General features: G+C 40.7%; 1 protein-coding gene across 2 annotated transcripts in view; it reads right to left on the reverse strand.

The window, feature by feature from the left end:
* The window catches only part of ATP6V1H (ATPase H+ transporting V1 subunit H), a 228,610-nt gene that overhangs the window by 19,255 nt on the left and 183,074 nt on the right, over positions 1 to 26,281 (reverse strand). For both annotated transcript variants that reach the window (XM_030214410.1, XM_030214419.1), the window contains exon 14: positions 8,992 to 9,105. In XM_030214410.1, coding sequence (XP_030070270.1) covers positions 8,992 to 9,105 — 114 coding nt within the window. The remainder of the gene's footprint in view (positions 1 to 8,991; positions 9,106 to 26,281) is intronic.

Here is a 26,281-nt window from a genome sequence, read left to right on the forward strand (position 1 = left end):
GCAAAATGATAGAATAGGTTTAGAAAACCAATACATATTTTCACTCTATCACCTAGACAGTGTGTACTAGAAAAATAGTCCCTGGATAGCAAGCACCAGGTTTGAAATCAGACATATTTACAGTAGGGTTTTTAGTTTTGTTACATTTGTACCCCGCACTTTTTCCCACTCATGGCAGGCTCAATGCGGCAGGCAATGGAGGGTTAAGTGACTTGCCCAGAGTCACAAGGAGCTGCCTGTGCCGGGAATCGAACTCAGTTCCTCAGTTCCCCAGGACCAAAGTCCACCACCCTAACCACTAGGCCACTCCTCCACAAAGTTTCAAAGTGGGGTGACAAGTTTTCCTTTCACAAAGATTTCCCCCCATGGCCTACTTCAACCTGAAGAGATAGTGATTAAATTTGCTAGGTTGAGCAAATTTGTTCCAGTTTTTAATGGATTATAGGTAACAGTCTACGAGCCTGTTTACTAAGCTGTGTTATAGGTAAGCTAGCATTTTTAGCATACAATTAGTGCACGCTAACGCTAGTCACTCATAGGAATATATGGGTGTCTTTAGCGGTAGCGCGCAAATTTTTAGCATGCACTAAAAATGCCAGTGCACCTTAGTAAACAGGGCCCTAGATATTATCATTTTGTGTGGTGGTATTTTGGGGCAGAATATATTGTACAGCTATGGATGTCACAGGGTGAAGAGAAAATCGGTTCCAAACAAACTACAGTTATTCACAGACCACTTAACTTTTCTTGTTTAACACCATTAATCAGGGCTTCTTACATGGTGATATATCCATATTGTTAAAGTGAAAAGATAATTAAGAAGGGTCGACTGTGTGGAACAAATGAACTTCTAGTTTGGTTTTATGATTTGCTCGTAATTGATCTTCCTACTTGTTTTGTGGGAACTTAGTCAAACAACAAGGATTGGGAACTGGATCAGGCTCTTCAAAAACAGACTCAGGACTCCAAAGTGAAATTATAGGTGTTTATTTAAGCTGACTCGACATGGTAGCAGATAGTATATATAAGAGAAACATCAAAGCATTACTGTCAGACTGTCAAAGTAATGCTTTGATGTTTCTCTTATATATACTATCTGCTACCACATTTGCTTATTTCCGATCTGACGAAGAAGGGCAACCTTCGAAAGCTAATCAAGAAATGTATAAAGTTATGTCCAATAAAAAAGGTATCATCTTATTTTCTTTTCCATGTTTTATTTTGTTTGATTTCTATTGATAACCTGCAAGCACTTGAGAAATTACTTAAGTAGCTTCCTTCTGAAAACTGTCAGCAGCAATGTATACGTGCTCAAAGTACCCACATACTTCACACCTGGAATTTGTGTGGGCAGTGACATAGGGGAAAATAGTGAGCATACTTCTGAAAAATGTATTTTTAAGAATGCATAATGAAAAGCTTTGTCAGCCTGTAGCACTTGAACTGGTACATCATTACTGGACAGCACTACTGTTTGGATCTTTGTGAAGTTGGTAAGTACACAGGACTTATGAATCAAATCCTTTACAAGAGAATGATACACAGTGGAACTAGAAAAGGTACAGAGAAGGGTGATCAAAATGATGAAGAGGATGGAACAACTCTCATATAAAGAAAGACTAAAGAGGTTAGGGCTTTTCAGCTGGGAGAAGAGATGGCTGAGGGAAATTATAATAGAGGTCTACAAAATCCTGAGTAGAGCAGAAGGGGTAAACGTGAATCAATGATTTACTCTTTCAAAATGTACAAAAACTAGGAACATTCCATGAAGCTACATAGTAGCACATTTAAAGCAAACAGAAGCAATTTTTTTCACTCTGGAACTCGTTGTCAGAGCAAGTGATAAAAGCAGTTAATATAGCTGGTTTACATAGAGGCATATTTTCAAAGCACTTTGGGAGGCTAAGTTCCATAGGTTTCTATGGAACTTTGGGAGGCTAAGTGCTTTGAAAATAAGCCTCATAGTAACATAGTAGATGACTGCAGATAAGGACCTGAACAATCTTTCTAGTCTGCCCAACAGTCACACTCATTATGAATTCATAATTATGCACACAATGAATGTGATGCAAAATGCTTGATCCTGGTCTTTGTTATTTCTGGACATAGACCATAAAGGTTCGCCCGGAACTGTCCTTATATTCCAACCACTGGGAGTTTCTTTCAAAGCCCACTCCAGCCTATCAACTAGGGCTGTACTGAATATTCATATTTGAATTCATTCGGCCCCGAATAGTGCCCTGAATACATTATTCGTATTCGTCCGAAAAGCAATTTAAATTCGAATATGAATAATCTGGGGCTCTATTGTGCTAAATCCTACTGCAATAAACACTTGATCTCTGATTTCACGTTGCTTCTTTTATTATTTGTTACATTAAATATCAATGCCCATTATAAGTATTCAGTCCCTATATAATCTGGTTCATAGCCTAGTGCTGCCTAAGTTAACAGTTTGACTGCTCCTCCCCATCGATTCTCTACCTCTCCCTACAATTCTAATAGGTGTTGTGAGTATGGATTCTCCATTCCTCTCCTCTTACTGTACCTATCAGACCTCAATAAGAATTTTAGTGGACAGTCTAGGCTGAGTGGCCAGCTTGGTTGCTTCTATTTCCCACGCTAACAATTGCTTAAGTAGTATAACTATATAATGCCAGGCATGATTAGGACCCCCCCCCCCCCAATTCTCTCTTTTGCCACAATATTTCCTAAGTTTTTTTTCCTCTCCATATGTGTTTAAACAAATCTCTTTCCAGCTTTTCTTAAAACTAGCTTTGGGACCCTCACCTGCAGTATTTGAAACAAGAAGAAGAGTCTAGGCAGAATATTCATTTTTAAAACTGAAACTCTTCCCCATCAAAAATATATAACCCCTCCCCCACTCTCTCTATGCTGCTTGTAATATTCTCCCATAATTTTGCTCTTAAACTTATGTAAGGTCTTTACTCACCTGCACCCCTAAGTATCTTATGACCCCCTCCAGACCACGTGCCTCTGCCAATTGCTCGAAAGGTGCTTTCATCAGCAGGATGAGGACGACATTGAGGTCTCATGACAGAGGCGAAGGTTTGACAGGGGGCTTTGACGACAGTCTCATGAAGCGAACTAGTGGCTGTCCAGAGATGGGCTTACTTTGTAAATGGTGATATTAAGCACTATTTGCACTGAGGTGAAGGTATTGAAGCAGGGTCTATGTAGGGCAAGAAAGAGGATTTAGGGCCCTGCCTTTACACCAGACGGCAAACCTCCTCCATTTGAAAGAGTAACACTTCTTAGTGGAATCTTTCTTGGAAGCCAGCAAGACCTTGCAGACACCCTCCGGAAGATGCAAAGAAGCAAATTCTAAGCTCTCAACATCCAGGCTGTGAGAGCCAGGGACTGGAGGTTGGGATGCAGAAGAGATCCCTTGTCCCGCGTGATGAGAATCAGAAAACACTCCAATCTCCAAGGTTCTTTGGAGAATAACTCCAAAAGAAGAAGGAACCAGATCTTTCTGGGCCAATAAGGAGTAATCATAATCATGGCTCCTTAGTCTTGCTTGAGTGTCAGCAAAGTCTTCCCCATGAGAAGGATGGGAGGATACAAATACAGAAGACTGCTCCCCAAATGAAGGAGGAAGGCATTCAACACTAGTCTGTTGTGTGCCCTGACCCTGGAACAGTACTGAGGGCTTTTGTTGTTGAACAGAGTGGCAAAGAGTTCCATGGAGCGGGTGCTCGGAAGATCTCGAGGGTAACACTTATTCTGCGTGACCACTCATGTAGTTGCATGACCCTGTTCAGTCTGTCGGTTAGGGTGCTGAATTTGCCAGCCACGTATGTGGCCCTCAGAACTATCCTGTTCTGGACAGCCCAGTGCCACATCTGGACAGCCTCCTGACACAGAGATTATGATCAGGTACCCCCTTGCTTGTTGGTGTAATACATCGCCACCTGATTGTCCATTTGAATGAGTACAATTTGGTTGAACAGCCTTTAGAGGAAATCCAGACTGCCCTAATTTGACTGCCCCTATCGGACTGACTGTTCACTTGTCTTTTAGATTGTAAGCTCTTTGAGCAGGGACTGTCCCTCTATGTTAAATTGTACAGCGCTGCGTAACCCTAGTAGCGCTTTAGAAATGTTAAGTAGTAGTAGTAGTAGAGTGTTCCAGATTGCCCATAGCTCCAGGAGGTTGATCTGAAGATCTGATTCCTGAGCTGACCAAACACCCTGTGTGTGAAGCCAATCTATATGAGCTCCCTACCCCAGGCAGGATGCATCCATTGTCAGCACCTCCTGAGTTTGAGCAATTTGGAATGGAATTCCCACAGTCAAATTGGTTCGAATTGACCACATAAGAAGGGATTGAACCAACTCCAATGTCACTCGGATGACATCTGCTAGGTTCCTGGAGGCCTGATATCACTGGGAGGCTAGAGTCCACTGGGCCGTTCTCATGTGAAGACATGCCATGGGTATGACATACACCATGGAGGCCATGTGGCCTCAACATTTGCTAAGCTGTGACCTTCCGGCTGGCCTCAACCCAAGTGGCAAGTGTGACTAGAGTGCCCGCCCTCAGCACAGGGAGATAGGATTGTGTCTGAGTGTATTTAGCAGGGTTCCAAAGAACTCCAATTGCTGGACCAAGAGAAGATGGGCCTTGGGGTAGTTTAAAACGAACCCTAGTAACTCCAGCATCCGAATAGTCCTCCGCATGGACTTATCACTGTCCTTCGACGTGCTCTTCACCAGGTAGGAAAACACATGGACTCACAGTCTGCATAGTGACACTGTGACTACCACTAGACACTTGGTAAAAACCCTGGGAGCTGATGCGAGGCCAAATGGCAACAAGCGATACTGGAAGTGATGTGTCTCCATCCCCATTCTGTGGTCTGGAATTATTGAGATATGAATGTAGGCATCCTTTTAAGTCCAGAGAACATAGCCAATCTTTTTCCTGAATCACTGGGAGAAGGATGTCCAGGGAAACCATCCTGAACTTTTCTTTGACCAGGAATAAGGGAATAGAATCCATTCCCTTATTCCCCTGGTGAAACGGGTTCGACCGCGTGGGCATTTAGAAGGGCAGAGAGTTTCTCTGTAAGTACCTCCTTGTGACGAGAGATGAGGCGAGATGCTCTTGGAAGGCAATTTGGTGGTCTTTGCTGCCAATGCAAGGTGTAACTGAGATGGACTATTTGAAGAACCCACTGGTCTGAGGTTACAAGGGGCCAACTTTCTTGGAAAAAAACCTCAGCCTCCCTCCTACCCAGCAGGTCGCCCGAGACAATTACTTTTACTGTGGCTATGCTCTGCTGGAGCCAGTCAAAAACTCATCCCTTGTTTTGACTGGGGAGCAGGCTGGGCCTGTGCGCATGCTGTTGACGAAAACGAACATGCTGGCTCTGAGCATGCTGAGGTAGGTGAGAAGGAGCATACCTACATCTGTTTGAGTAGTAGGGACCCCTCTTCGACTTGCTCAAAAACATCCTAGATAAGGAGAAGTGTGCAGAAGGTGCCCAGCAGGAGAGAGTATCAATGGTCTCAGTGTACTTCTTGAGGTCAACGACCACCTCCACCTTCTCTCCAAAAAGGTTATCCCCCTTGAAAAATGGCATCTGACAATCTCTGTTGGAGTCAGGGACATGCAGCTATGAGAATCTGTGCATCAGTATACTCTGGTATCTTAAGTGTCCTGGGCCAGGAGCTTAAAATACGCCTTCTGCTGCTTGACCAGCTGGCGAAGAGATTCGGCCTTCTCCGGTGGAAGAGAGTCTGCCAAATCAGACATAATGTGCACCAAGGACTGCAAGTACAGGCTCATGAAGAGCTGGTAAGATTGTATGCAGGAGATGTGCATAGAGGCCAGATGCATTTTCCACCCAAAAGAATCCAGGGTTTGAGTTTCTCTACCTGGAGGGGGTGGGGGGGTGGGTGGGGGGGGGTGGGGGTGCCAAAGCATAATCCCTGAACTCCTGGCTCTTTTGAGTATGGATTCCACCACCAGGGAATGATGAGTTAACAAGGCTTGTCAGACCCTGGGGGACTTTGGATCTGATACATGGTGTCTATCTTTTTAGGCAGGACAGGAACCAACAGAGAGGATTCCCAGTTTTTCACCTGAACATCTTTCAGGATCCAGTGAAGCGGGACCGTCACAGCCTCTCTAGGAGGAAAGTCGTAGTCCAGGACCTCAAACATCTAAACCTTGGGTTTATCCTCCATCTCCAAACAAATTGGAATGTAAGCCGCCATTTCCCTTACAAAACTTGGCAAGGAAAGGCACTCAGGTAGAGACTTTCTCCTTTTTTCAGGAGGGGAGGGGTCAGATGGGATTCCATAGGACTCCTCCTTCAAGAAGTACCTAGGGTCCTCATCAGAAGTCCATGAATGCTCCTCATCGGTGTCAGAAAAAACACTCTTCATGGGAGGTCTGAGACCGAGCCTGCCTTAAGATAGAGGAACCACATCCTTGTCTGGAGGGGCACTGAGGTGCAGGTTCCACACTCAATTCTGGCAAGGCGTCCTCCACCGATGTCGAGGGGGTGCCAGCACTGGTGGCTGTCGACGTTGGTTCCACATGCAGCACTGGGGTCAGAGACTTCATAGAAGGCTGAGGACCTTGTGGGGCAGCAGGGAGAGGTATGGCTAGTACAAGCACCCTAGGATATCTGTCAAATGCTCATGGAGCATGGTCAAGATACGTTCATTGCGGGCCGCCATCAGGGAAGGCTGGGGCATCAGTTAAGAAGCAGCCTGCTGAACTGTCGGAGTTAGTGCGGGTGCCTGATCCTGGCTGCATGGAGACCCATGTGTCGGCACCCTCCACAGCGGAGGGAGAGTGGTCCTCCCAGTGCCAACCATTCTCGAGGACCGGATCCTTCGGTGCCCCGGTGCTTCTTGATGTTCGCCTGATGCTGGTCATTGATGTTCCTTGGTGCCAATGAGGATGCCCAATCCCCACGTCTCCTTGGTGCCGATCACGATGCTGACTGGTCCCGGGGGCTCTGCACAGTGGCCAACATCAAAACAGGCAGAGACTTGCTCGATGCACGACCACTCCCAGTGTCTGCTAAGGGCCTAGCAGCTATAAGGATGTGGTGCAAGGCTCGACATAGAGGATTCGGATCAGGCTGTAAAAATTTTATCTGAGCCTTTCTGGCCAGCTGAGTTCTTTTCTTCATATGAAGGCATAGAACACAGCTGGGAGGGGTATAGTCAGGCCCTTAACACCGGAGACACCAAGAATGGGTGTCGTTTCCAGAGATGGTCCTATTGCACTGGGCACAGCGCTTAAAGCCACTAGGAACCTTCAGTGACATGAAAGGGAAAACAACCAGGGTCAAATCAAATGACTCAATGGTGACCTTAAAAAGGGACAAATCACCAAGAAAAAAATAAGTATAAGGGCCCAACCGGAGCTCAGGTCTAAGAGGGCCTACTGAGCACAGAAAAAATAAAAAAAAAAACAAGGTGGGACAAAAACAAAATTAAACCTATAAGGGGTAAAAGGAAAAAAGGCCTAAAGGGAAAAATGAAGTTGAAGTACATGAGCAAAAATCCCACCGGGAAGGCTCAAAAAGTTGTAGAAAAATAACAACTGCACCAGATGAAGTGAGGGAGCTGCAAAAGAGCGCATCTTCTCCTCACAGATGAAAAATGACTGCTGATCTCATGCTCTCGCGGGGGCCGGTAAGGCACTCATGAATGCATGGTGGGGACGCTGGCGTGTGTCATAAAGCTGTATTATGCCATTTCAAGCGTTTTGTGCCGGGTGATGTGGATGACATCACTCGCATACATGTGAAAATATGGCCTGCTTGTCCTTGGAGAACTAGTGTCCCTTTTCTAGGAAAACTTACAGAATGAACAGTCTGCATGCAGCTCAAAGATTGTCTAGAAAAGAGAAACTGGCTAAACCCATGTCACTCTGAATTCATTCTCATTTATGGAATGGAAATAGTCTCATAACCCTACTATATAATCTTCACAGATTATGCTGGATTTATCAGCTGTTTTTGACACCGTGACCCACAATATCACATTAGCAGGACTAGCAGAAACAGGTATCAGTGGTACAGCACTTGTCTGGTTCACATCCTCTCTGTCAGATAGGGAACAGCCCATGGTGTTCAGCACAATTCATCATTACCATGGGAGCTAATCTACTGTAGGCAAGACCATTTTCATGTACGTTTTCTAACTTCATTTACAATTTTCTGTCTTCTATATGTTCTACCTCTACTTACACCCTACATTGTCTGTTAAGATGCTTTAATCTGTATTGATTGAAAATTGAAAGTAGCATAGTATGCTATGATGTGCATTGCAATTTGAATATTTTTAATGCTGTAATTGGCTATTGCCTATGTCCAGCTTATTTTTGCTGTACACTGATTTAGGTGAATTTATTCAAAAGACAGCAAATAAATCCTGCTAACTAACTAACTAACTAACTAAATAAATAAAAAACATAAATAAGGCTTCAAAACAGAGGTACCAGCATAAGAATGATCAACTACTTTTCCCACACTACAGAATTAAAAAATAATTACAACAGCAGCTTGTATCCTACTCAACTTTTGCTAGTCAGATTACAAAAAGTAACTTTATGTATGAAAGGCTTTTTATCACTACGGCAATGCCTCAGGCACTGCCAGCTTATTCTCTCTTTTTTTTTAATTTTTAAGACTTTTGCACAGGCAGCAGAAGTCTCTAAAAATACATCTCTATCATAATAATCACCATAATTTTATTGCCAAAACCTACTGTGATGAACTACAGTAATACTATGGCCACCTATGGTCCTATTATTGTTTTATTTTAAGGCTCTCACTCAGGATTCTGCATCAATCAATGGGCATTATACAAAAACAAATCTTTACTGAACAATGCCTACTGTGCAGTGCACACTTGAAAATCATTGGCGGAAGAAAAAGTAAATTCATAGATACAAAAACTATAAATATATATAATTCAAACAAAAAAAGCTATCACATACCAATTATGCACCATCAACTTCTGTACTGCTAACAATGCATTGTAGCGAACCTGCTGGTCTTCATGATGCATGTGGTTCATTACCAGTTGCTTCCCGCCAAGCTGCTCAATCACTCTGAAATAGAAAGATGCACTATTGACAGCTTTCCTTGTGAAGAGCACATGTTTTACTTTCTCTTTAAAATGTACCCAATGGAATACTCTTCACTCGAGTATTGCTCTCAGGTGCCTAAAGTGGAACACACAAAAAATGTATTCATTTTATTGAATTTGATATATCACCCCTTCTAGTGAGAGCTAACCAAAGCAGTTTACAACAATATGCTTCAGATAAAAATCCTATGCAAAAATATTTTTTCCTAAGGGTCCCTAAATCAAATATTATTACAATTAAAATTGAGATAAAAATAAAAGGGAAAGAGCAAAACATAACACTAAAACATGTAGAAGTGGAGTTATACATGAGGGGGAAAAGAGAAAAAAAAAGCAAGTAATTATGATACATGAGTTATCTGCCCTATACACACCTAGGATTTTTTATGCCTCTGGAAACAACAAAAATAAGGGACCCGTTTAATAAGCTGCATAAGGTGTTAATGTGCACCTAACGCAGCAAAAAATGGACTACTGAGGGACACGCTACAGCATCACACAGTAGTTCTTGAATGTGAGCATGCTAAACGCAGACTGAATCATTTTTGGAATTTTATGAAGGGGCGTGTAAGGGGGGAGAGTGGGCATTCTTGCACTAATCAGTTAACACATCTACATTACCACGTGCTAACTGGTTAGCATATAGATAACACAGAAGCCCTTACCGCATACAAAATAAGTGGCAGTAAGTGCTGCTATGGTAATTTTTTTAAATGCCTGTGCACTAGTGTTGCCACTACTGCACGGCCATTAATGGAGAAAATAGAAAAAATGGCCTTAGAATGCGGGAAAGACATATGTAAATAAGGGCATGAAAGGCCAATTTTTACTGCAGCTTAGTAAAGAGAACCCCTTAAGTTTTTAAGCCATTCTTAAAAAGATCCAGTTTTATTTTAAGTTGAAGGTGGAATGAAGTTAATTCCATAAGGCTGGAACTAAGTACAATAAGGCAGACTCGAGTAGAGTCTAACTTTGCTCTGGTAAGAGGTGAAATAACTGATTTTGAGATCTTAAAGATGAAGTGCAATAAGGAATTAACAGGCTAGCTAAGTGTTGTGGCTGTCCTGAATAAAATACTTTATGGGCTAAAACTACGATTTTATATTTCATGCAATATGCATACGGTAACCAATACGCTTCCTTTAGAAGAGGTGCAACACTAATCCGCCAAAGTCGCTATGCTCACATTAGCCCCCTCCTCAAATCACTTCATTGGCTCCCTATCCGTTTCCGCATTCAATTCAAACTTCTCTTACTAACCTATAAGTGTATTCACTCTGCTGCTCCCCAGTACCTTTCCACTCTTGTCTCTCCCTACACCCCTTCTCGAACACTCAGTTCTGTTGACAAATCGCTCTTATCTGTCCCCTTCTCCTCTACTGCTAATTCCAGACTCTGTTCCTTCTATCTCGCTGCTCCACACGCCTGGAATAGACTTCCCGAGCATGTACGTCTAGCCCCGTCTCTGGCCGTTTTTAAGTCCAAGCTAAAAGCCCACTTCTTTGACGCTGCTTTTGAGTCCTAACCACTGCTCACTTGCCTGTACCTTTATCCCCTCCTCTTTAATTCCCCTTGCCTCTTACTTGTTCTGTCTGTTACCTGTCTTATTTAGATTGTAAGCTCTTTGAGCAGGGACTGTCTTTGTGTGTATGGTGTACAGCGCTGCGTATGCCTTGTAGCGCTATAGAAGTGATAAGCAGTAGTAGTAGTTTTACCCTTGCAATAGTTCTGAATAGTTTGCAGTCTATTGACACTGAACTTAGCTAAGCTGTTAGTAATATGTAACCTGTCATTAAAATCGTCTGTAGTACCCAAAGACTGAAGGGTAGCCAATGTGATGCTGATTTTTAAAACAGGTTCTCGGGGTGATCCATGAAATTATAGACCGGTAAGCCTGACGTTGATGCCGGGCAAAACTGTGGAAACTATTATAAAGAATAAAATTACAGAACGTGTAGACAAACGTGGTTTAATGGTACAGAGTCAGAATGGGTTCAGCTGAGAGAAGTCTTGCCTCACCAATTTGCTTCAATTCTTTGAAGGCGTGAATAAACATGTGGATAAAGGTGAGCCGGTTGATGTAGTGTATCTAGATTTTCAGAAAGCTTTTGACAAAGTTCCTCATGAGAGACTCCTGAGAAAATTAAAGAGTCATGGGATAGGAGGCAAGGTTCTGGTCTGGATTAGGAATTGGCTATTGGACAGAAAACAGAAGGTAGGGTTAAACGGTCATTTCTCTCAATGAAGGAGGGTGAACAGTGGAATGCCGCAGGGATCAGTACTGAGACCGGTACTATTTAACATATTTATAAATGATATGGAAATTGGAACAATGAGTGAGGTGATTAAATTTGCAGATGGCAAAAAACTATTCAAGGTTGTCAAAACACGTGCAGACTGTGAAATATTGCAGGAAGACCTTAGGAAACTGGAAGACTGGGCATCCAAATGGCAGATGAAATTTAAAGTGGACAAATGCAAGGTGATGCACATTGGAAAGAATAATCCGAATTATAGTTACCTGATGCTAGGGTCCACCTTGGGGGTCAGCGCTCAAGAAAAAGATCTGGGTGTCGTTGTAGGTAATACGCTGAAATCTTATGCTCAGTGTGCGGCAGCAGCCAAAAAATCAAACAGGATGCTAGGAATTATTAGGAAAGGGATGGTGAATAAGACCAAAAATACTATAATGCCTTTGTATCGCTCCATGGTGCGTCTGCATCTTGAGTATTGCGTTCAGTTCTGGTCGCCGTATCTCAAAAAAGATATAGCGGAATTAGAAAAGGTTCAAAGAACAGCGACTAAAATGATAAAGGGGATAGAACTTCTCTCATATGAGGAAAGGCTAAAGAGGTTAAGGCTCTTCAGCTTAGAAAAGAGATGGCTGAGGGGAGATATGATTGAGGTCTACAAAATCCTGAGTGGTGTAGAATGAGTAGAAGTAAATCGATTTTTATTTGTTCCAAAAGTACGAAGACTAAAGGACACTCGAGGAAGTTACATGGAAATAGTTTTAAAACAAATAGGAAGAAATATTTTTTCACTCAATGAATAGTTAAGCTCTGGAACTCTTTGCCAGCGGATGTGGTGACAGCGGTTAGTGTATATGGACTAATCGACTGGTAGGACTTAGAATGTGTGTAGCACGAACCACAAACTTTCTTATGACTGAAGTTTCCAGCAATAATAAGAGCAAGAAAAGGCTTTTACAATATGACTGAGAGCAAGAGAAAACATTGGGGAATATCAAGGGATCTGTGGACTGCTTTAAAGTGGAAGCGAGTGAATGACTGTCATATTATCTGGTGACCAAACAACTTTTAACAATTTTTTGAATCTGACACGCTTGTAAGCATGGACACCTTCAATGTGGTTTGGGCTGGGCTATATTGTGTTTTAAAAACTTTTTTTGTAAGGGATGTTAATAAAAGCATTTTTTGTACTTTATAAATGCCCAGTGTACCTGAATGTAAATCACCCTGACGTACTACTGAAAAGGTGTGAGCAAAATCCAAACAAATAATTTATATTTCAATGATTCATATAACAGTATAATGAATATGCAAGAAATATATCTGCATACAATGGAGGTGGTGCATGCAAATAATTCTTATGCATATTAATAAGGAAAACCCTACTAGGGGCACACAAGGAAGAGTCTGGGCCCTTGCAGTTTTGACACCCTTGGTATTCAGAAATATATTTGCCTAGTAGCATTCTCAAAACAACCAAATACTGGTCAGAATACTATTTTAAATTTTAAAACTCTATGCCACTTTGTTCCTTAGGTAACTGTAATTTGATGAATTGGATATGACAGATATCTAAGCTGGATATCCTTGTGTGAACACCTGCAAACACTTTGGTAGGGATACTATCCAGAAGACATCTAAAGACAAAGTAACCTATTACTAATGGGATTCTATGTCAGATAAAAAGTCCATGACATTTTCAAACTACTGTAAAGCCTCTTCTTGATAATAAACCTCACTGGGAATTCAAAGAAGATTCCCTGCATCATTAGTGGACTTTGCTAGTCTTCTTTCAAAGTAATATAGTACCTTGGTAAATTATAGCAACAGAGATCGTTTTCTAGTGGTTGGAATGACTGGCTGTTGTAAATTGCTGTAACAGAGAGGACATGGTGGCCTATTAATTAGAATGTAACAAATACAGAAGAAACCTGTCTTCGCAGAAAACAACAATAATCAAACACAGCGAAGATGACGCAAAATAACGGTAAAATGAAAAAAAGAAGGAAAAAAAAGGAAAAAAAAGAAGAAACAACAAAAAAATGGAACAAGGAAATAAAGAATTGAAAAGATGAGGTATGCAAAAATATGCACAAGAAAAAAAGAAAAATGTGTGTATAAACAAAATCAAAAATCAGAAAAGGACGACACAAGAAAAATGCAAAAAAAATAAATTAATTAAAATGATTTTATTAAGGTGATATGACTCGACACAGCTGTGTTTCGGCCCAACCGGCCTGCATCAGGAGTCTGTTACACCATGTATATATTCTCTGGCAATATAAGTTCTTGTAGGAAATTCAATAAAATTTTATTCAATAACACTCTACCTTTAAAAAGGCTGTGTGCGTAGTTTGACAACAATCGTTACGTAGAATTCTGGTATGGAAAGTGTATCTATATCTTGTTAAGCAGAGTGAACGCCAGTAGCTTTGAAACTCTGCTTAACAAGATATAGATACACTTTCCATACCAGAATTCTACATAACGATTGTTGTCAAACTACGCACACAGCCTTTTTAAAGGTAGAGTGTTATTGAATAAAATTTTATTGAATTTCCTACAAGAACTTATATTGCCAGAGAATATATACATGGTGTAACAGACTCCTGACGCAGGCCGGTTGGGCCGAAACACAGCTGTGTCGAGTCATATCACCTTAATAAAATCATTTTAATTAATTTATTTTTTTTGCATTTTTCTTGTGTCGTCCTTTTCTGATTTTTGATTTTGTTTATACACACATTTTTCTTTTTTTCTTGTGCATATTTTTGCATACCTCATCTTTTCAATTCTTTATTTCCTTGTTCCATTTTTTTGTTGTTTCTTCTTTTTTTTCCTATTAATTAGAATGACTGGCTGGGAGTCAGGAGACTTGAGTTCAAGTCTGCTCTTCCCACTGATGTTTGCAGTGGCCACAGTGATGCCACTGTCTCCCACTGCTGTAAGTTTTCTGAGGCAGGGGATTCATTTAATCTGTATACACTTAAAGTATATCACATAAATGGAAGCAGATTTAAGAAAGGATGTCTAACTCAGAATAAAGACATCCAAGTCAGTGTGTTGCATATGGATGTCCATTTCTCGTGTATTTTAAAACACAATCTATCGGCATATAGCCTGTTCTACAATACCTGAAAAATGGACATCCAAGTGAAGGCTACATCCAGAATGAACGTCCATTTTATAAAGTGAAACGTACAAAATATGAGTGAGGAAAAACAAGGGACACGGACGTCATTGCAGCAGCATAGGAGCGCCCATGATATAAAATGGCCACATAGACGTCCGCGTGGAAGAGAAGCCTAAAGGTTAGAGCAGCCGGATGGGAACCAGGGCAGAAAAATCAGAGGACTCTAGTTCAAATCCTATTGCAGCTCTTTGTGAGTTTCTTATTATTATGTTTGTTTTTATTGTGAGCCCTCCAGGTACAGGAAATACCTAATGTGACTTTCCTTAGTCCCTGCAATGGAAAACTGCTCAGTCAGAGCACCTTTCTTTAACCTGGATGTGCTGGCTGTGCTGGCTGCCAGGTCTAAATACCAATGTTCATTAACTTTTAGATATAGTCTTCCTTTCCCCTTCTAAAATCGGAGTTGGGCATCCATATTTTGGCATTTCCTAGTCCTGTCCCATTGCCATAAGCATGCACTGGAGGCTAATTTGTGCATATCCCAACTTTATAAAATCAAGATTAAGATGTCCATGCAATAAGGATATCTAAATACCAGTTTTCAGACATCCAAAACATGAATTTAAGAACCATACATGCCAAAATGATGATAGATTAGGCTGAAGTGAGAAATTCTAAAAGCATCTTAATATTTTCTAAAATAAATTACATTAATGTACTACAAGACCACCTTACAGTTTCTTCACATTAACTAAAGACTCACATTTCTCAAGAAGGCGTACTGTTAAATGAAGAGTAGTCAGACATGAAGGAGACCTTTACACAACCAGACCTCTGATGTGATGCTGAAATTCCAGGTGAGGATTATTAGTAATTAATTAGTAGTGTTAGTAACTGTACTCTTCATAACCACAAATCAGTTAAAATATTCAGGCACGGCAACTACACTGAGGTTTTGATAGCTATGAGGACAACTCTGCTCTTATGTGTAGCAGGCTTTGTTTTTCGAATTAAATTTAATCCATGATGCCATATTCCTGGTGATGGGCAAAGAATAACAAAAGGGGAAAAAAACAAATTCCACAAAATTATCAGCATAAAAAAGAAGGAAAAAGGTCAAAGGTGATATCATAATTCTGATCCAATTCTCCTTTGAAACATGAGGAGTCTAAAATTACAAAAACCTAGAAATTTCTCCCTGGTCTTTATTTGATTTAACTGCAGAACACAGAAATGTAGGACTGGGACTGTCATTTTTATGGCAAAACAGACAAGGGGGGGGGGGAGGGGGGAAAACAATCAGTTCTCTTAAAATACCATGGTTTTCTTAACTGCTGCAGTTTAATAATATAGTAACATAGTAGATGACGGCAGAGAAAGACCTGTATGGTCCATCCAGTCTGTCAATTTTTCGGCGCACCTTAGTAAAAGGACCCCTAAATGAATTCTTTGTTTCACTTTTCACCACAGAAGATGTGGGAGAGCTACCCATGCCAAAAATGGTATTCAATGCTGATGAGTCAGAGAAACTGAAACAAATCTTTATAGACCTGGAAGATGTAATGGGGCAATCTGACAAACTGAAGAATAGCAAATCACCTGGACCAAATGGTATACATCCTCCCAGAGTACTGACGGAATTGAAAAATAAACTTATTAGTAATAAATAATTTATCTTTAAAATCAAGCATTGTACCAGAAGACTGGCGGGTGGCCAATGTAACACCATTTTTTAACAGTAATGACACATAAACTGGATGAAGTGAAATGTTCAAAAATCGTACTAACACCGGTATCTTGGTCAGATCACTACCTTCTTCAATTCTATTTATTAATACCACAGTTATTATATAATGCTGAACCAGCTCAAATTAAAACCAGGAGTCTAAATAAAATCGATTTGACATCTTTACCTTCTTTAGCAGATAAGTTCCCACTAAATTTTGATACACTCCCAATAGATGACCAAATCAAAATATGGAACCAAGTTCTTTCAGCAGCCCTTGACGATATTGCACCGGAAAAAATAATTAATAAAACAACGAAACGTTTCCAACCTTGGTACCATCCAGGATTAAAATTATGTAAACAACAGGTACGTAGAGCTGAACGCCAATGGCGTAAGCATAAGACCGCAGAATTAAAAGAAAAGTGCAAACAGTGTAATAAATATTATTTATCACAATTAAAGGACGCTAAAACTGCATACTTCTCAAAAGAGATAAAAGAAGCAGCCAGTTCGCAGAAAAAACTGTTTCACATTATGAAACGTTTGACAACAACAACTAACGAAAAGAGAGAATCGCCTGCTATTGACTCTGAAACTCTAGCAAAGTTCTTTAGCTCTAAAATCGAGAAATTAAGAGCCCTCTTCCCAAGGGTACCAGGGCTAAGTCATACTGACAATTCCCCAAGTTCACAACTATTTGTACCTTGGAAGGATTTTGAAATTCCGTCTGCCGAATCATTATATACCTTGGTTGCAGGTTTATCGCCCAGTTATAGTTCGTTGGATCCTATACCTTCTGCATGGTTGAAAAAACATACGCTAGAAGTCCAACAGTTTATGTACTCAATTGTCATGTTGAGCCTTTCTGATGGGATAGTCCCCACTATTTTGAAAGAAGCGCTAGTAAAACCTAGTCTAAAGAAATCTTCATTGGACCCCTTATTACCTGCTAACTATAGACCAGTCTCTAACCTTCCTTTTCTATCCAAAGTTATAGAGACATTAGTGTTTAGACAGTTGCAAACTTATGTAGATTCAAAAAATTTGTTACATCCCAGACAATCTGGTTTTAGGAAGGGTCACAGTACAGAGACTATTCTGACTTCACTGTTAAGTGAAATCCATGCTAAATTAGAGCTCGGTTATATTGCCCTGGTTGTTTCATTAGATTTGTCTGCGGCCTTTGACCTAATTAATCATAACTTACTTCTTGATAGATTGAGTGAGATTGGTATTTCAGGGACAACTATGAAATGGTTTATATCCTTTCTCACGGATCGTTCATTTAAAGTAGTTCAGCAGCAATCTTGTTCTACATCATACAACCTATCATGTGGAGTTCCTCAGGGCTCGGTTTTATCTCCACTATTGTTCAACCTATACATCAGTCCCCTGGCGCTCCTCATTCAAACAATGGGTATCAGTTTTTATTCATATGCAGATGATTTTCTGCTTATCCATTATGTTAGACCATCGAACATAGAACTTACACCCATTCAAATATGCTTGGATAAAGTAGCAGACTGGTTGACAACACATCAGCTGGTACTGAACACAGATAAGACTATAACATCTTGGATAGTAGGGCAAGGCACATATCCCCCTGTGGTACCTATGCTATTTGGTCAGAATATCCCAACAGTTAAGTCCTTTAGATATCTCGGGGTCATTATTGATTCCGCATTGACCTTTGAGGAACAAGTATCTGATGTAGTGAAAAAATCTTTTTTTCATCTGAGGCGGCTTCGGTCAGTTAGAAATTCAGTAAGTAAGGACTCTCTCAAAACACTGACATCTGCATATATTACTTCACGTTTAGACTACTGTAACATTGTATATGCTGGGATTACTCAAGCAAACTTAAAGCGATTACAAAGAATTCAAAATACAGCAGCACGTATGATCTGCAGGGCCCGGAGGGATGATAGAGTAACACCTTTATTGCATCGTCTGCACTGGCTCCCGGTCGAAGCAAGAGTAAAGTTTAAGGCTCTTGTTCTGACCCACAAAGCCTTTTACACATTAAATCCTAGCTACTTGTCGAATTTAACAATTCCCTACACCGCTATGCGAACTCTTAGATCCCTAACAGATAACAGGTTAGTTATTCCCCCTCTTGCTAAGGCTAGATGGGAATCTACACGAAGATCGGCTTTTTTCTATTTGTCACCCTCCCTTTGGAATAGCCTTCCAAAGGAGATCAGATTAGAGAAATCTTATCTCCATTACCGAAAACTTTTGAAAACCTTTCTCTTTATAAGCTACATAGAACAGAACTTAGCATAATGAGATAAGGTCAAAAAGAAAAGAAAAAAGGGGTAGCTTAACTGTATATTAGATTTTTAATTTGTACTGATTTTATTATGTAGTTTATTCTGGTTGCTGTGCTTTCCTGTCATGAATGGAATTCCTATGTTTGTTTATTTTTATACACTAATTGTTTTTATACATATGTAAACCATTCTGTTTTGCAGCTGCAATAAGACACGGTATATAAATTAACATAAATAAATAAAAAAAATAAACAGTGTTCCAGAGGGAAGCTGAGAAATTATAGACCGGTGAGCCTGATGTTGGTGCTGGGCAAAATGATAGAGACTATCATAAAAAACAAAATTCCAGAGAATATACAGAAGCATGGATTAATGCGACAAAGCAAACATGGATTTAGTCAAGAGAAAGCTTGCCTCATCAATCTACTCCTTTTCTTTGAAGGGGTGAATAAACATGTGGATAAAGGAGAGCCAGTCAATATTGTGTATCTGGATTTTCAAAACGCGTTCGACAAAGTAACTCATAAAAGACACCAAAAGAAATTAAAAAGTCATAGGATAGGAGGCAATATCCAAATGTGGATTAAACACTGGTTAAAAGATAGAAAATACAGAGTAGGGTTAAATGATCAGTATTCTCAATGGAGAAGGGTAGATAGTGAGGTTCCCTAGGGATCTGTGCTGGGACTAATACTTTTTAACATATTTATAAATGATCTTGAGAAGCAAATAACTATGAGGTAATTAAATTTGCTGACGATATAAAGTTACTCAAAGTTGCTAAATTGCAAGAGGATTGTGAAAAATTGCAAGATGACCTTATGAGACTGGGAGACTGGGCATCCAAATGGAGGATGACCTTTAATGTGAGCAAGTGCAAAGTGATGCATGTGGGAAAGAGAAACTCAAACTATAGCTACACGACACAAGGTTCCACATTAGGAGTCGCTGCCCAGAAAAAGGATCCAGGTGTCATCGCTGATAATACGTTGAAACCCTATGTTCAGTATGCAGTGGCGGATAAGAAAGCAAATAGCATGTTAGAAATTATTTGGAAAGGAATGGAAAACAAAAATGAGAATGTTATAATGTCTTTGTATTGCTCCATTGTGTGACCGTATCTCAAATACTGTGTACAATTCTGGTCACCGTATCTCAAAAAGATATAACGGAATTAGAAAAGGTACAGAGAAGGGTGGCGAAAATGATAATGGGGATGGGACAACATGAGGAATGGCTAAAGTGGCTAGAGCTCTTCAGCTTGGAGCAGAGATGGTTGAGGGGAGATATGATAGAGGACAATAAAATATTGAGTGGAGTGGAATGGGTAGACGTGAATCGTTGTTTCCTCTTTCCAAAAATACCACGACTAGCAATGAAACTGCTAAGCAGTAAATTTAAAACAAACTGGAGAAAATATTTATTCACTCATGGTGCAATTAAACTTTGGAATTCATTGCCAGTGAATAGCACACCACAAAAACAGAGCCATGAAGGAGATGTTTTGGCCCCTCTTTCACACAATACTTACGTTTAGTCAAAAATTCAGTAAACCAGTTTAAAACTGCTTTTGATGCTATAGACCATGCAATGCTTTTGTTTAGTCTTATTTAATTGAGAAGCAATAGTTCTCAATTAACTAAGACTAAACAAAAGCATTGCATGGTCTATAGCATCGAAAGCAGCAAAGATGTCAAACTGAAGGGGGATTGTCTGCTTTGCCCTGCTCCGAGTAACTAAAGCTAACAATAATGTTTCAGTACTGTGACCTGAAAACACGTTGAGTATCGTGGAAACTACCTGAAGATGAAAGAAACAAACTCTAAAAATCTGGCCATCCATGGTATACCCACAATAGGCTTAAAATTATCCACTATCCTCCTTAATTTCTGAACGGAAATTAAACCATATTTTATAACAGTGCACATAATGGTTAACTAGCTAATCAGTACTGTTAACTGGATGTTAACAAGCAATTATCAGCACAATTGACATTAATTACGATTTAAGTGCACAACTTGCTAAGCGTTTCTGTAACGTACTGCGAGTAAATTCCAAGTCACACAGTTGAAAATGGTGTGTGGTTATCAGCGTTTCTAAAATCTATGCGCATTATTATACAATACACCCACTCTGTGACTAATATAGACGTTGGGATTTACGCCAAGTAAAACATGGCCTAAATGGATGCAACCAAATTTGGTCACGTGGAGAGGTACTCAGAGTATTCTATATACCGTACAGAAGTTTAAGCCAATTCTAAAAAACTTTAGGCGTACTTTAGAGAATATGCCTAGGCATAATTTATTACCGCGTGAAGATTTCAGGTGCCATATATAGGATCTAGTTTTATAGTAACATCTAAACTAAGGCTCTTAGCAATCAGTGTCAAAACAATATCAGCCAACATCTAGCAACAAATTTATAAACTCAGTTACCCAAGACAGTGCTCAGGTGAAATAGCTTTCAACAAAAATGAAGGACAGATATCCAGAGAACAAAAATTTACTAGAAAGTCTCAAACATAACTTAGAAACTAAATCTAATAAAACCGGTGAAAAAGAGCCCCACAATCTATCTCCAGGAATATTCTCTAAACAAAAGTTGTCATATGATTTTCAAGCCTTTTCTAGATCACAGATGTTGGAAAAGATCCAGAAGCAGTTAGAAGGTGCAGGCCAATTTCACTCACTAATATTCACAGTAATGTAAATGAAAAAAACAAAAAACAAAATTAGACCTAAGACTCCTCAAGGTCAGAGAGATCATTATTCAGACATTCAGGTCAGAAGTGGATAATTTGAGGCTCCTTTGTAATGTGATGTCATTGGTTCAAACTCAGCGCCCAATGCACAAAACTCCAGTGCTGTAGACAACAGCGTCGGAAAAACACCGGCTCAATACCGAGTCAGAATTACTGACCAATGCTCAACACTAGCTGCACGCAAATTATATGCACGTTGTTAGTTTTGAGCATTTGTCAGTAAAAGGGTCTGAGCATTCCCCGGTGCATGCCCACAAGAGCTGTGCGGTAGGCACAGCTTTTGTGGGCATGTCCAGCAATGATCAGTCCCCCGTCCCAACCCCGTCATAACTTTTAAAACTCCCTGGTGGTCTACTACTACTACTATTTAGCATTTCTATAGCGCTACAAGGCATACGCAGCGCTGCACAAACATAGAAGAAGGACAGTCCCTGCTCAAAGAGCTTACAATCTAATAGACAAAAAATAAATAAAGTAAGCAAATCAATCAAATCAATTAATCCAGCAGACCCTGACCCTAATCCCCCAAAAACTTTTAAAACCTCCATGGTGGTCCATTGGTACCCCTCCCGACCTCCCCCCCCCCCCCCCCCCCGAAACCAACAAACATGGTCTGGTGATGCACCCCCCCTCCCAGACATACGTTCGATAGGTGGAGGTAGGAGGGCAAGAGCAATGCCTACTCCCTCCTGCCCCTAGGTCTGCCCTTCTCAAAATGGCAGTGCTTAGCTCTTGCTCGGTGCATCCTGGGATGCACTGGGAGGGGCTAAGCACTATATCATCGTATGGTGATCAGCCCATGGTACTTGTTTGTAATAGGAACACTTAACCAAAATTGAGTGGATAGCCACTAGATCAAGACAGTGTCTCACAGAAAGAAAATTCCAGGGAATTCAGGAGAACCAAGAACAACAGCTCTGCAGCAGATGATATGTTATTTGCATTTCCCTGGATTACTAAAGAACTAGGAAGAAGACTGAAGTCAGATATCAGGGAACTTAATTCATCTAGAGATGCTGAGTGATTTAAAAGGGGCTTGATAAAAAGAGAGGCAGTACAATGGCTCTAACCCTCTAAACGCCTCTAATAAGGGGAGTATATTGCTACAGTTCCTTGGACTTCAAGGAATTTGCAATGAAAAATGCCCCCCCTCCCCCCAAATGTTTAAATGAGCATTGGTAAGCATGGAAAACAACTGAGATGGGCTCGACTGGCACAAATATGCCTGCTCCCCATCTTGGAACCAAGTCTCTGTAAGAGTCAGTATGTCTAAGTGGTACATTTGAAGTAAGTCAATTTATGGAATAGGCCTCTTTGTTCAGAGTGCTACAGTGTTCGAGGTGGGCCATAGATTTCTTCAAATGGTCCATTTTATTCTACACGCAGTCCATTACTCTTATGTTGGTGAATGGTATGTTTTATCAACCTTTCCTCTAACCTGAGGTAAAAAGCAATGATGTCCCATGAAGCCACTGGCACTTCCAATCTAACAATACCCAAACATTCAAGGACTCAAACGAGCAGCCTTATATAACCTCTCTGTCCATACAAATGACAAGAGTAACATTCACTGCAGCTGCTTCAATCCCTGCACTGTTATCCTGAATATATTGTTCTCCTAAGATATTGGGTTATAGGAGCCAACTCGGGGAAAATTAAATGAATAAATCCGTATGACAGAATTAGAGGAACTCCCTTTGAAATGGAAGAAGACTGTCATATAATACCTAGGGGTACTGTTCGGTCATTCCCTTGAAGAGACTGTGGCAAGGAATTGCCAGGTCCTTCATAGTACAAGATTTAATCTTATGATAGTCCCCTCCTCTATCTATCCTAGCAGGGAAGATTAGAGCCATTAAGATTATCATCCCTCCAAAACATATCTACATTTTCAGCATGTTCCTATTCCAATTTCCACATTCAGTATCAAAACTGCAAGTGTTACTGATTTTATGAGCTAATAAACCCCCATGTATTGGGAAACAAAAGCAACCCATGACTATGTAAGGAGTTAACTTTCCAAGAATTCTGTAGTTATCATGCGTCCTTTATCTTGAAACAGAATGAGGTATGATTCCGAGACCTGGCTACAGTTAGAAGAGAATCTAATTTCACTTATGTTAATCTCCTCCCTGGTATGCCTCTTCCATACAAGTGTAAACGACGATCCATAACAACTGCCACATTACAGGTGTTCAGAGTTTTCAAAAATGTAGTTGATGAAAGACAAATCATTCTAATTAACACAAACACAGTTAGCTGCAATGCTGGCAAAGCAAACACATCTAGTATAAGGGGCAAGTGATCAATGTGGGTCAATTCAAGACTTTTAATGAACTTTACCTGCAGCGGCAGCACTCTATTAAGTTGTTAAATCAGAACTGGGCACAGGGCAATGAACATTACTTGATACCTCCCTTGGATCTACCCAAAGCTACCTCTATTTTTTTTTTAAATAAGTGCTAACTATAGAGTTTCAGAAAAGGTGTGTGGGCACAGAAAAAGTGTGTGAGAAGAACATCTGAGGTTTTGTTTGTTTTTAAAATCAGATACATCTTGGAAGTTGTTTTGGGCAAAGGGGCCCATGTATATACCTTTGAGTTTCCATGTCACAGTACCTGTTATCCTAAGTCATTATGCCTTGTGGGCCCCTACCGTTTTTAGGGAGCAATTTTACTGTATCTACATAGGTGCATAGTAATCTTGTATCTTATTTTCAAAAAGAATATATGTACGTACTAACTCTTGGAAAACTGTCTATAAAGGAAAGCTTCTGGACAATAGTTTCAGTTGTAGGTCAATATCTATTCTAAACTATGGTATCAAAATATTATCAAAAACCCAGCCAAAAGACTAGCGTATACCATTCATTACCTTATACAAAGGGATCAACCAGGCTTTATAAGCAGAAGATGAGTAATACGTAATTTATTTTTAAAATCAAGCATGGTACCGGAAGATTGGAGGGTGGCCAATTATAACACCGATTTTTTTTAAAAAGGTACCAGAGGTGATCTGGAAAATTATAAACAGGTGAGCCTAACGTTGGTGCTGGGCAAAAAGGTAGAGACTATTATAAAGAACAAAATCACAGAGTATATTCAAAAGTATGGATTAATGAGACAAACAAGTTTATTTTTGAAAAAGAAGGACGCCCATCTTTCAACACAAATCGGGAAATGGGCGTCCTTCTCCAAGGGTTGCCCAAATCGGCATAATGGAAAGCCGATTTTGGGCGTCCTCAACTGCTTTCTGTCACGGGGACAACCAAACGTTCATGGGGCGTGTCAGAAACATAGCGAAGGCGGGACTAGGGCGTGTGTAACAGATGGGTGTCCTTGACCAATAATGGAAAAAAGAAGGGCGTCTCTGACGAGCACTTGGGCGACTTTACTTGGTCCTGTTTTTCTTACAACCAAGCCTCAAAAAGGTGCCCGAACTGACCAGATGACCACCAGAGGGAATTGGGGATGATCTCCCCTTACTCCCCCAGTGGTCCCTAATCCCCTCCCACCCTAAAAAAAAAAAACTTAAAAAATATTTTTTGCCAGCCTCAAATGTCATTCCCAGCTCCCTGTCAGCAGTATGCAGGTCCCAGGAGCAGTTTTAGTGGGTGCAGTGCATTTCAGGCAGGCGGACCCAGGCCCATCCCCCCTACCTGTTACACTTGTGGTAGTAAATGTGAGCCATTCAAAACCCACCAGAAACCCACTGTACCTACATGAAAGTGCACCCCTTCACCCCTTAGGGCTACGGTAGTGGTGTACAGTTGTGGGTGGGGGGGGGGTGGGGGGTGGGGGTTGGGGGCTCAACACCCAAGGTAAGGGAGCTATGCACCTGGGAGCAATTTCTGAAGTCCACTCCGGTGCCCTCTAGGGTGCCCGGTTGGTGTCCTGGCATGTCAGGGGGACCAGTGCACTACGAATGCTGGCTCCTCCCACCACCAAAGAGCTTGGATTTGGTCGTTTCTGAGATGGGCGTCCTCGGTTTCCATTAACGGCGAAAATCATGGATGACCATCTCTAAGGACGACCATCTCTAAGGTTGACCTACATTTTACGATTTGGGCGTCCCCGACCGTATTATCGAAACGAAAGATGGATGCCCATCTTGTTTCGATAACATGGGTTTCCCCACCCCTTCGCCGGGACGTCCAGCGAGGAAGTCCTCAGGAAAACTTGGGCGCCCCTTTCAATTATGCCCCTCAAAGCCAAGATGGATTTAGTGAAGGAAAATCTTGCCTCACCAATCTATTACATTTCTTTGATGGGGTGAATAAATGTATGAATAAAGGTAAGATGGTCAATATTGTGTATCTGGATTTTCAAAAGGCATTTGACAAAGTACCTCATGAAATACTCCAAAGGAAATTGGAGAGTCATTGGATAGAAGGCAGTGTACTATTGTGGATTAAAAACTAGTTAAAATGGTCAGTATTCTCAATGAACAAGGGTAGACAGTGGGGTTCCCCAGGGGTCTGTGCTGAGACCGTTGTTTTTTAAACATATTTATAAATGATCTAGAGATGGGTGTAACTAGTGAGGTAATTAAATTTGCTGACGACACAAAGTTATTCAAAGTTGTTAAATTGGAAGAGGATTGTGAAAAATTACAAGAGGACATTACGAGACTGGGCATCCATCCAAATGGCAGACGACTTTTAATGTGAGCAAGTGCAACATGATGCATGTGGGAAAGAGGAACCTGAACTATCGCTACGTAATGCAAGGTTCCACACATTTGGACTCACCAACCGGGATCTAGGTGTCATCGTTGATGATAAGTTGAAACCCTCTGCTCAGTGTGCGGAGGCGGCGGCTAAGAAAGCAAATAGAATGTTAGGTATTATTATGAAAGGAATGGAAAACAAAAATGAGTACGTTATAATGCCTTTGCTTCACTCCGTGGTGCAACCGCACCTCGAACATTGTGTGCAATTCTGGTCACTGCATATCAAAAAAGATATAGTGGAATTAGAAAAGGTACA

This window comes from Microcaecilia unicolor, chromosome 1 (assembly GCF_901765095.1).
Source record: "Microcaecilia unicolor chromosome 1, aMicUni1.1, whole genome shotgun sequence".
Classification (NCBI taxonomy): domain Eukaryota; kingdom Metazoa; phylum Chordata; class Amphibia; order Gymnophiona; family Siphonopidae; genus Microcaecilia; species Microcaecilia unicolor.